General features: G+C 37.8%; 1 protein-coding gene across 1 annotated transcript in view; it reads right to left on the minus strand.

Annotated features, from left to right (window-relative positions):
• Positions 1–9,002: 9,002 nt before the first annotated feature.
• Positions 9,003–12,753, minus strand: part of FAT4 (FAT atypical cadherin 4) — a 179,732-nt gene continuing 175,981 nt past the window's right edge. Inside the window, exon 18 of the mRNA XM_082727577.1 lies at positions 9,003–12,046. Coding sequence (XP_082583703.1) covers positions 10,182–12,046 — 1,865 coding nt within the window. The 3' untranslated portion in view covers positions 9,003–10,181. The remainder of the gene's footprint in view (positions 12,047–12,753) is intronic.

A 12,753-nucleotide genomic window follows, 5' to 3' on the forward strand; every position in this document is an offset into this window, starting at 1 on the left:
GGCATGACAATTCCTGGCTCAACATTTCTAAAATGACTAAAGTTTAATGCCAAAGATAATACTCTGGCATTTCATCTTTCCACATGTTATCATTATAAACTGGAAGAAAACAAGTGGGTTTAATAAGTCTATTTAGAGAGAAGCATTAACTCGACCAGTTATTAACTGCTTTGAGCAAGTCTCATTCTCTCCAAATTCCTCTTGGTAAAGTGTGACACTCTTGATCAACCCCACAGGTGTGTTATAATGTTCAAATTAGAAAACTCACTGGAAGATCCTTTGAAAACTGAAAAGGCATGTATACATATGAGATTGGAGGAGAAAAAGAGTGAATTTCAAAATCCTGTTCAAACCAAGCTCAAGTCCTAGCTCTGGCTCTTATCAGTCTATGACAATTAGGAATCATGTAACCCTTTGATCCTCAGCATTTATAACTAAATTTGGGAAGAATAATAGCTAGTTTTACTAAATCTTACTGCCAAATGTATAATATTTAATTTTGACAGAAGTATATCCTACCTATAAATCAAGCTGTCCCTAGGACTTGGATGTTCTTTGTGGCAACCTCATATGTTCCACTATGACCGACATACAGTAAATGAAGAACAAAAACAAAAATGGTAACAAACAAAATGAAATAAAACCAGGTCGCTTAGTGATCACTGTTCTTTAAACTTTTTGTCACTATCTACCCTGATTCTAGTAGGTTCCTGATGCTAAGGGAAGGAAATTCATTAGAGTCTTAAAATCAGAATTAAGGGAGATACTTTGGTTGTCCATGATGATTTTAATTATGTAGCACAATTAAGAAAAATGAAAATTCATTTACCATGACACAATGTCACTGCTTTACAATTGTGTAAAGAATGGATGACAGCAAGGTCCAGGCAGCGATCACAAGCTGAAATGAAGCAGGTGGGCAAGCAGCCATGAGGGCAAGCAGCAAATGCTGGCTTGGCTGTGGACTTCAGAGGAATAAAAAGAGCTGAAAAGCCAAGCTGGTCTGAAGCAGTAAGAGGTTAGTTCACCACTTTAAACCAAAGGATCCAAAATGATGCTGAATGTAAAAGACAGGGTCACAAATGGTGATAAAACTGACAATAATAGGACAGATTGAAGAGTAATGGCTTACTTACAATTGCAGAGCAGAGAAACATAGTAGGGTAAACTGTGGAGCAGTGTTACTTACATAACTATAATGATACTGGAGCGTCTATTGCAATTACTGGGAAGAGATTTATCTCAACTATTGAACAAACTAAATTATAAAGCAAATTAAACATTGAATATAATTTCATAGGTATACTTTAATTTCATGCATTTTAGAAATTTCACAATAGGAATCAGGTGTCAGATAATACGTCTTTATTAAGACTAAGTTTCGTTGGTGCTGTAGCTTACATAAGTTGAACACTTAATGAATATGTAATGAGTGTGGAAGAGGCATGCTTCTGGTGAGGGTTCCTAGTGCTCATTCTTCAAAAAAGATATACATAAATAACTGATTCATTAATCCTATGCTTGTTTGCTGTAAGCATAATGCCAGAAATCTATGTCATCAGAACCTTTTATGTATCTTCTAAGATTAAAAAAAAAAAAGAAAAAGTTACTTTGAGCAACTAAATTTACAGAAGAGAGTAAATGGTCTTGTCCACCTTGAAAGTGTTACTTTGAGAAACTAAAGTTACAGGTGAGATTAAATGGTCCTATCAGCATTCAGCATTACTTTTCTTCCCTCCTTTTGACCCCCTCTCATTCCCAGGGTGCACACACCCTGGCACTTTTCAGCTCCAACACAGGACTCTCTGCCCTTGGTGAGGGACTTGGTCTTTTGCCTCCCTCCATGTGGACTCTGTCCCCCAGCTGTTCACTATCTCAGTCTCTGTCCCAACAGCCAGCCATCACATCAGGGACTTCCTAGTCACATCACATTCTCTTAGAACTAAGAGAACACTCAGCATACGAACTCCAAAGTCATTCCCTTTAAATCCTTACTTCAACAGTATTAAATTGTCAAAAATACTCAAGAAGTCTCAATTTTGAAAAAGGTCACAATTCACTCTGTTTAGGTATGTAGAAATATGTGTCTATATGTGATAGCAAAGAGTGGAACTCATAAGATATATGTAAATTGTTAGGGTTACTGCTCTTATTTCCTTTTAAAACTAATTTTATTTGTGTGCTGATTTTTTAAATGATTTTAGTATTTAATATTCAGTCCCATTTACCACAAACTCATCAAAACATTCTGGTTCTGGATTAGCCTTGCATAATTTTTACTGGGAATGACACACCAAATTTTGTGAAACAGTATAATCCTGAAAACAAATGAACTAGTCTCAAACCAAGTAGTATATGATAGAACAAGGTTGATAATAGTTATAATAGCAATTTCTTTCAAAACCAGGGATATTAACTATGTTTAACCTAAATAGACAATGTAGGAACTACTAAAAAAAAATTAGTAACTTGCCTAAAATTTTCTTTAAAAGTCATTAAACCTATTAGTTTGTTAATCTTGAAAATGCAATGGCTTTCCAAGATTCAGGAAGTTATTGAGTATAGTCAATGTCCAGGAGACTGCACGTGGAGCCCACATGAGTACAAACAGAAATTTTAGGGAGCCTCGCTGGCTCAGTCAGTTAAACATCTGCCTTTGGTTCACGTGATCAGGGTCCTGGGATCAAGCCCTGCATCAGGGTCCCTGCTCAGCAGAGGATTTCTGCTTCTCTCTCTCTCAGCTCATGCTCTTTCTCTGTATCTCTTAAATAAACAAATAAAATATTTCTTTTTAAAAAAAGAAATTTCTGGGCACCTGGGTGGCTAGGTGGGTTAAGCTACTACCTTCGGCTCAGGTCATGATCCCAGGGTCCTGGGATCGAGTCCCGAGTCGGGCTCTCGGCTCAGCAGGGAACCTGCTTCCCTCTCTCTCTCTGCCTGCCTCTCTGTCTACTTGTGATCTTTGTCTGTCAAATAAACAAAAAAAATCTTAAAAATAAAAAAATAAAAAAATAAATTTCTCTGGAAACACTGAAATTATTCTCTGAAAACAGAGCTTGTGTTTTGGAAAAGGGAGAGTGTAATCACCAATGCTCACAAGTTTCTTGAAGACAAAAATCATCTTATTTGCTTTGTTCTTCCCAGTACTTGACACACAGTGCTGAGCAAATTAAAAACCGTATACATTATCAAAATTCACTTGCAGGCTAATTTATAGGGAACAGTTATGCATTTGATTTGCAAGCACATTATTTTTTATAAGCACATTAAATGCAGAGTGGCCAGGGATTGTGCCTTAATTTGGACAGAAATCTGCCTATAAACGGTAGATAATGGATTTTGCCACTTTAAAACCTGTTGAGCATTTCTTGGACTCACTCTGTTCTTGATCTGAAGTTGTATGAATTAAGAAGATTTCAAATGCAAATGTACTTTGTGTGTTTAATACTGACAGTCCAAACCATCCTCTATTAGAGAGCACTACTATTTACTCACTGTCTAAAAATTTAAAACAAGACAAAACAAAAATCTGATTTTGATTCCCTCTCTAGATGCTTGTATCACTATATGCAGCATTTGCTGTCATAAGCTTTTTGAATGGATTAGAAGAAATACTTTTAAGACATTAATGGTTGTCTGTTGTATAGCAGATGATTGACAACTCATGTTTCCTTTTTTTTTTTTTTTAAGATTTATTTATTTTTAGGGAACCTGGGAGAGAATAAGATAGATAGAGAGAGAGAGCGAGAGAGAGCATGCACATGCATGGGGGGAGGGGCACAGGAAGAGGAAAAGAGAGAATCTCAAGCAGGCTTCACCCCCAGCACAGAGCCTGAGCAAGGCTTCATCTCACAACCTTGAGATTATGACCTGAACCGAAACCAAGAATCAGATGTTCAACCAACCAACTAAGCCACCCAGGCATCCTGACTCAAGTTTCTTGATGACAGTTATGCCAAGGCAAAAGACGGCAAGCTCTTTTTTCCATTTTCTTTTCCACCTAAAGCCATTTCTCAATTTATCAGTTTCCCTCGCAGAGTCTATTTCATCATTTGACTTCCCGGCTAGAATTACCCCAGATTTAATACAGGATAACTTTCTTTCCTTCAGACTCGTAACTGCAAAAGAATTATCCCATTTCTGGGGTAGGTGATGCTGCCCTTGTTGTCTTATTCATATTGCTTTTCTAAAGAGAGATTTCCCTCAATGTATTACTTTAGACTTGAAAGTCAAGTATCAGTAACTCTCTTTTTGGCAGCAATCTGCCTTGAGACTATGTGAATAGAGTAAGAAAAGGATGGCCTGAGTGAGCAGACTGCTCTAGCAAAATGGAGTCTTATTTTGATCAACGTCTGTACAGTACACAATATGGTTTCAATCTGAAATCGGGAACTCCGTGACATTGCCAAAGAACTAAATACGTCATTGGTTATTTTATTTGGGCTAAAATGGTACACAGACTAAGATCCTAACTTTTTGCCAGAATACCATGGTGACTCTACTTTATAGTTTGCAACCTGATTTAGGAGTTTGGTAAATTGATTCGTACACTAATAAAATTAGAATCATCCAAATGGGTCGTCTGGAAATTATCTGTTTTTATGCAGTGCATTTTTAGGCATTCAGTGGGACTTTTTATTTTAATTATGCATCTTCAGATATGGAGAGTCTCTCACAAATGTTTTCAGTGTATCTACCTTGATAGATTCACACAATACAGGAGGATTCAAAGAGTCTGTTATTCACTCAGCATGTTCCATTAATAAGTGCAAAGAGTCCTTAGGTTACCTAGTCTTTCGTCAGAATTGCCTACACGAATCTTAACATAATTATGAGTCTGACATATGCACACTGTAGAGTACATAAAAAGACTTCCTCCAAGAGTTTTTATGGTAATGCCAAAAGTATGTCTTAAAATCTTAATCCTACTTCATCACACTTCACTTGGATTTTAAAAAGGTTTATTAGCATTGCAAAGATGGAGGTTAACTTCCATTATTATGGACTCAGTAAGAGACATTTGGACACGTCTTAGTTACCTTGAATTCAGACATAGACTAACTGTGTTTTAGAGATATTTTGCTCACCATCACTCATTCCAACAATATATATCTCATTCTGTTTGAATTTTTTTTTTGCAAATGACCCATTTTATAAAAATAGAAGTTTATTTTTAAAATACAAATTTCTGCAACTTTCTAATTGTAGATATCTGTTATTTTGGACATGTTAATGTCTCAGCAATAAGGAAACCAACAGAATTATTTTCATACATCTTAACATGCTTCCTGTGAATATGCCCACAGGTTTGGCTCTGTCATCCAGGATAGTATGAATCAATCAATGTTAGCATAGACATTTACTTCCATTATATACATCTCTCCTTTTGTCTTCTGGATCTTGGACACCAGTGCAGAAAGAGTGCATAGTCACCTTCTCAGGATTCCCCTTGCATTTAAAGATGCTCTTATTTCATCTGGTAATAGACATACATGAAGTTTTGCTTCTACAATAATTCTTTCTGGGCCTGTTCTGAATTATAGTCTTACTTCTTATCATTCATCCCTAAGGTTCTTGTAGTGCAGCCTTTGCTGATATGTAGACCAAAGACTTGGCCTTTCATTCTCTGGTTGTTCCTCCAACATAGAATGTTCTCCTCCTCTGGGTTTCCTCATGCCACTGCCCTACCCAGAGCACCATTATCCATGAGAGTCCATGGCTTGCTCTTGTACCTCCTTCAGCTTCCTGCTCCAACGTCACCTTTCCAGAAAGGTCTTCCTTGACCAATCCGTCTCAAATAGTATACACATATAGAAGGGGATTGTGTAACTGGGTGTTGGGAATTAAGGAGGGCATGTGTTGGGATGAGCACTAGGTGTTACACGCAGCTAATGAATTGTTGAACACTACATCAAAAACTATGATGTACTTACTACATGCTGGCTAACTGAAAATAATAATAAAAATAATAAATCAACCAAATTAAGTTTAAAAAAAATAAAATAGCATACACATTCCCAAATCAATACCTAGACCTTCCCCTGCTTTAGTTGGCTTGCCAGCACTTATTTCCACTAGATATCACACTGAAAAATTATTACTGCATTTCTATATTGATTTCTCTTTCCTTTACTCCTATGTAAGTTCCACCAAGGGAAATACTTTGCTTTCTTCACTATCATATCCCATGATCTAGAAAAGGGCCTGGCATGTAAAGGTCACAAATTATTGTTTGTGATTAAATGGATTTACACAGGACACTGACCTTTATATCTCAATTTATTTCTCTGTTGAAGGAGAATATTGTACTTCATGGTCTTAAGTCCAGAATATATTTATTGGCAATGATTTTCAGAGATACATAGATGATGTTAGCTTTGGATTATTGGTATTCATTTGTTCACACCAACGTTTATTAGAACCTAATGCCTTTTCCCTCATTAACAATAAATGAAAATGTTAAATTCATTATAACATTGGCTTATAATTTTTGTGAGTGATAAACTGTTCAAACTACTGGCTTGGTTCAGTAGTAGCAATGATATACATTATTAATGTTGTGACATTTCACTCAGAGTATCTTTAAGGAATATTTACTAGGTTCATTATAGACTTTAATATTTTATTTAATGCTGAAAGCTCTAATAAATGTACGCTAAATTATATTTCATCTGAAGTCTCATTTTTCCTAGGGAAAGGCAAATTTAATTCTCTTAAAATGCTAGTCTTTTTAAAATTAATACATGACATAAAAATAAATTAGGAAAAAATTGCATTGCTGAGTTACTTATTCAAAATTTTAAAGCCATTTTCACCTTTTACAGATTAATTTTACCATAATGTTGAATCCAAATAAATAAAAATGCATTTTCATTAAAATAGTGTTTTGTTCTTAGATGGAAAGTTTGGAAGTAATAAAGTTGCATGGTGATATGTTTTATCTTCTACTGTAAATAAAATATTTATAAGGGGCATAACTCCCAATTGTTTAGGCCAGTTATATTTCTCACTGACCTCGGTGTTGGAAAACATTGTGATAGCAACAAGGAAAAGAGAAATTTTCTCCATTTTTCATTTTGATCTTCATTTCCTTACAATGATTTTAATATATCTGAATAAACCACTGACCAGATCCACCAACTTAGAAATTTCGAGAAACAACCCTGAAGACAAGACAAACGCAAGAACTAAGTGATCAGAAACCTGGAAAATGTTGCTACTCTAACCCTAAGGGTCTCTTGTGGGTGTGGTTACACACCATTCCTAAAAACAGGCTCACTGAGGCATCTTCAGTGTGCACATGGGAGAAAGCCCCAGAGTGACTGTATTCCAGGCAATCCAACAAACACTAGCAGGGCTGAATTAAAATTCTGAGGTCATGATTTTAAATGTGAACATGCAGGTCACTCCTCACCATTAATTTTGGAGAGCGTTACCTTATCAGTTTACCTATGATCCCTCCCCTACTTCCACCATAGTGCATGCTTTGTCACATCTCTATTTCAGTAAACTAAATGTTAGTCTCCATTTGAAGTGAGACTTGCATTCCATACATTTCCGATTTGCTTTGCTACAAGTATTGTTTTCGCTTCAATGGAAAAGATTCTAAGAAGAACCAAAGACTAGATATTTTCCTATAAAACTCCTATCATATTCCTAAATTGGGATTGATTAATCAAGGGGATAATAATTCTCTATCTCACAAAGAATTCTTAGAGAAATAGCACACAGAATCTTGGCATCAGGTTTGGCCTTCTTAACCCTTAGCCATAATCATGGTTATCATTTTTACTTTTAGCTCTGTTCTCAATTACAGAATTTATATCCTTGAAGACATCTTGAGCTGCTTCAGAGATTCTGAGAAAAAAGTATTCTGTTTTCAGTTATGCAAAGCAATCAGCATGTTCCCATATTTGGCACATAAATTCATAATACTTAAATTCATAGGGAAATACTAAAACATGTTGGCTCATCACAGGTGACAAAAAAAAAATCAGATTAGTATCTTACATTCAGTCTTTAAACTACACTCTAGGAATGTTACAATTTAGATTAAATCCACATTTTATTTCCTATTCTGAAACAACCAAAAAAAGACCCCTCATCACTATTAAATGACAAAATAATTCTGGCATTATGTCAATCTGTTGGTATTAACTTAAAAATACTGTATTTACTAAAAACATTTACATATTTTATGTACCCAAAACTTCTACGTATTGTTAAAATCCCTATTCTATATGGCATAGCCAATGTTAGAGGATAATATTCTGAAGAAATATTAGTTACGGGGCAGATATTTAATTATAAAAAGTTCTGAGATTGTGAGATAATTTGCAGAAATCCTATTTCAGGTGTAACTTCTTATACACAAATGAATCTTATTCTGGACTAGTCTCTTCTGAATTGTTTCATTCTTGGGTGACTAGTTGAAAATAGAGGTTTGTCTTGGCTAGGATAGCATGTAAAATGTGTTTAGAATTTATGCAGCAGAGTGATCAATAAATTAAAGACAGGTATGCATAGCAGAGACCTCAATGTCATTCTTCCTATCTACCATCTGACTTAGAACATTTTGGGCTGGGTCCTTGGAGAAAATGAGACCCAGACATTTTTCCATAATTAGGTTTAATTCATTGCTGTTCCTATAACTATAAGCCTGGTCTAAAGCTGGCCTTCAGTGAACATACTCTGCTGGGAACTTCCAAACTTTTATTGCCTGAAGGCTTAAACCAGGTTCATAACAAAGTTAATCCCCAAAGACGATATCTCGTCTAGACTCATTATGCCCTAGGGAATTTCAAGAACTCTGACAGATAGAAATGTACTAAAGTGACCTTAAACTATCTGTCCTGGCAATTATCCACACTGAGGTTTTTTAGAAGAAAATGATGTCGCCCATTCATAGTTCACCTTGTCTATTGACAAGTAAAGATTACTCAAGTTGGGCATAAAAACAGTACAGAACGATAAAAGATTAACATCACACGATGAATGCAAAGTATTTTAAATAAATATTTTAATTCTATTGTTCGCATTTACAAGTAGAAAGCATACAGTATGTTACAAATATCAAAATGTGAAAAATATGAACGTTACATAAGTAACAAATGTAAAAAAAGTATTTTCTTACCTTCCCTGAAAGTAAGAAAACTTTTCAGCATAGGAAAATATCAGTATCAAAAACACAGCTTAGGTGTAAAAAAAAAGTTTTTACACGGTATTAAAAAATGATCTACAAAATGGTGGAAAGAAAGGAGAGTTGAAATTCGACTTTATATAAATTATAAAAACTGGGTACTTGGGATAGATGTTAAATGGTTGAAAAACAAGTCCAATTATAGGCTTTCTTTAGGTTGATTCTTTAAAATTTTAAAAGCATAGAACATTTTTCAATAAATAACTTCCAAAAGTGTCTCTGAGAAGTGCTGCTGAGAACATCATTCCACAGTAAGAAGGGAAGCAGTGTTCTAAGGAAAATAAGCAGTCATTTTGTTCCTAGCGGAAGCCTGATGAAGGTCAGAAGACCAGAACGGTTTATTTAAAAAAAAAAAAAAAAAAGATTCGGAAGTTTTAACACAATTTTGTAGGAAAATTCTAAAGTGCTGAACAAAATGACTTAACTTTAGTACCCACTGTCATGTAAAACTTAACTCAAATATCAGACATTTCTGAGCAACATCTAATATGGAATCTATACTTCTGGAAAGTGTTAATACTTAGTCTTTCGTTCGAGGATGGAGGGTTCTTCCTACACTTTACAAGGTTTGCTTAAATCTCAAGGATCTTGTGATGCAAAACATAACAATGATAATACAATGGAAACAATACACATACCCCACTGTGAAAGCACAAATTCATTTCTGCAATGGCAACGGTATTAATTTTAAAAAATCACAAATCAAACATTGGTAAATAAGAAAAACTTTCCAAACGCTGCATGCCACATAACTAGTTACAAAATACGATGCATGCAGAAAAATAAATTCAGCCAAGCATATTTAAATTAAAGACTTGCATTGAGTCTGTTTCAGCAGCATTGTGGTTATTATTTTTTAAAGTTTCCCTCCAACACCAGTCCATACTGGCCTGTTTTGCAAATGGAACCCACCTTAGTCGACAACCTTACAACAGTTTGAGTGTCCCTTGTCTTTCGACTTTATAATGCCAGTACATAAAGTTCAAACATACTGCTCTGCTTCCCCATCTTTGGGGACTGGCTTCGTTGTCCCACTCTTGCCTTCTTCATTTGCTGCTGCTTTTTCTGGGAGAGATGCCAAATCCTTAAAAACATCTACATAATGGCCAAAGCCAGGGCCCCAGTTCAAAAGGTTGTCCCAGTTGAAATTCCCTGCTTGCTGCCCAAGCTTCAAGGGCAGTGTGTTGTCAGCAACCCCTGGGGCTGCCCCCTGTGTGCCCACAGGTCCTCCTTCTGCCCTGCGACCATGGTATCTTCTAGGCTTCAGTCTGGCTCCATAATTATCTTCGTCATCTGCATCAGATTCATTGACTTGAGATAATTTAGGCATCCTGGAAGTATACACCATTGGCTTTTCCCTGTCATATTCCATCTCTGAGCAAGTGAAAGACTCATGAGAGTCACTATCAGAAGAAGATTCTGGAGCTGGGATGCCATCCGCTGGGTTCCTTGTTCTGGACAATGGCCTCCTGCAGTCCTCTTCTGAAGAAGACCTTCCGTGATCTGCACTGCAGATACTTGGGTTTCTAGGGCGAGGGGTGTTTAGCCTCTCCACCTCTTCAATGGACAGTCCTACCGGAGGAGAAGATTCCAGAGGAATCTGCCCAATTGGCTGCTTTAAGCGACTCCCTGGTCTAGAACCATGAGAGGCCATGGCCTGAGGACTCTTACTTCTCCTTCCTAGCCTTGTGGCATAGTTGAAAATGCCAGGTTGGCAGGCATCCCCGTGCATTTCCAATGTATTTCCATCTCTTATAGGCAGATGCAATTCCCTGGCCGGGCTGTTCCTGTAGAAAGTAGAGGACTTCGAGAATGGGGCTGGGCTGTGGCGAGACAGGGGGTTGGGGGTAGGGCAAGCAGAGTGGCTCAGGGAGCTTGTTCTCAAACCCTGGCTGTATGAAGGCTGGTAAGTCAAACTGCTGGCTCCTAAGGGCATGGGGGACTGCCTCGCAAAGCCTAGGGGGCTGTGCCTCTGGATAGAAAATTTCGGCGTGTGGCTGCGGAACTGCTTGTAGTGTTGGATGATGTCTGCGTCTGAAGGGGCGATGCTGCTGGCGTTGTCGATGTCGTAATGCTCTATCTCTTGCTCTGGAGAGGCCAAGGGGGCACTGGGGATGGTTTCTGAACTGTGGGGAATGTCGGTCTCATCGTAGATGAGGTAGGGGTTCTCCCGCTCAATGATATCTGGCTTTGGGTTCCCCTCGGGCTGCTTCCTCACAGTCATATCATCCCCGTAGGGAGGGATATTATCTGGGTCATCAAAAGCAACGTTCTCACTTCCCTTCTTCTTCTTCTCCTTCGGTTTCTTCTCCTCTTTGGGGTTTTTGGTCTTCTTCCCCCTGCACTGGTTACACAGAATCAGGCTGAGGACCAGGAGGGCCAGGACTGTGGCGCAGCTGCCCACGATGGCCGGCACAGCCCACAAAGGCAGGGAGATCTCTTCAGGACCCTGGCTCAGAACACAGACATGGCCTCCAGGACTTCCAGCTTTGCACACTTTCCCCTGAGGACAGAGGACGCCGAGGCAGGCCACCACCGTCTCACAGGTTCTCCCGGTGTGGGACTCCGGGCAGCTACAGGTGAAGCCAGAGTGCAGGCCTGGCTCGCAGCTGCCCCCATTCTGACATGGGTGCGATGCACAGTCTCCGGGAGGAACACACTTGTAGGCATACCACTGATTAATGCACAGTAAGTCACCCCAGCAGGGGTTGCTGGCACAAATGTTGGGGCCACGACAGCCAATCTTCACAGAGGGATCTGTCTTAGATATGGAGGCCAAGCTATGTTTCCCACTGAAAGGAAGACTTTCACCACCATACAGCATAGAAGCAATGCAGCCGTCAAAACCTGCAGCAGGAAGAAGGAGCAGTGAGGCATTTTAGAGGAAACCAAGATTTACAGTGCTGCACTGGGGGACTCTGGTAAAAAGAAGCTGCACAATCACGTCTGGTAAAAAGAAACCACATTCTCAGTACCATTGCCCAGTCCAAAGATGGTAACTCTATGTGTCTTACAAGGAAACTTAAGATCGAGAAGATTTCCATGACAAAAGTCTGGAGAGAATTGCTCAGACATTGCTCTTTCTTAAGATTTATGAATGACACAGGCTGGATTTTCTTTTTCTTCCTCTTTTTAGTTATTTAATTATCTATTTGTCTTATTTTTATAGTCTACATACAAGAAATTAAAAAATGGAAATAAAAGGTATTTTAAAGTACTTACAAAGAACAACAACAGCAAACAGAAAAAAAAAATAGACTAATAGCTTTAATCATTAGATATCATACATTCTCTATGGAGGCTATATTGCTCCCAAGGAGTTGAACACCGGCTCCTGCAGAGCAAAAGACAAAGCTATTACAAAGCTTTGTGGTCCCCTAGAGGACGGATATTGAGTATAACTACAGCATGAACACTTCATGAGGTGGGAACGGCAGAAGTTAGGAAAAAGAAAAAAAAAAAAACATCTAAAATGGCTCCTTAGAGGCCAATAATTATTATTATTATTATTTTGAAGTTGAGAAACTCTTTGTTGGACTTGAATGTGCTAATAT

The sequence above is a fragment of the Mustela nivalis genome (assembly GCF_964662115.1).
Source record: "Mustela nivalis genome assembly, chromosome: 4".
Lineage (NCBI taxonomy): Eukaryota > Metazoa > Chordata > Mammalia > Carnivora > Mustelidae > Mustela > Mustela nivalis.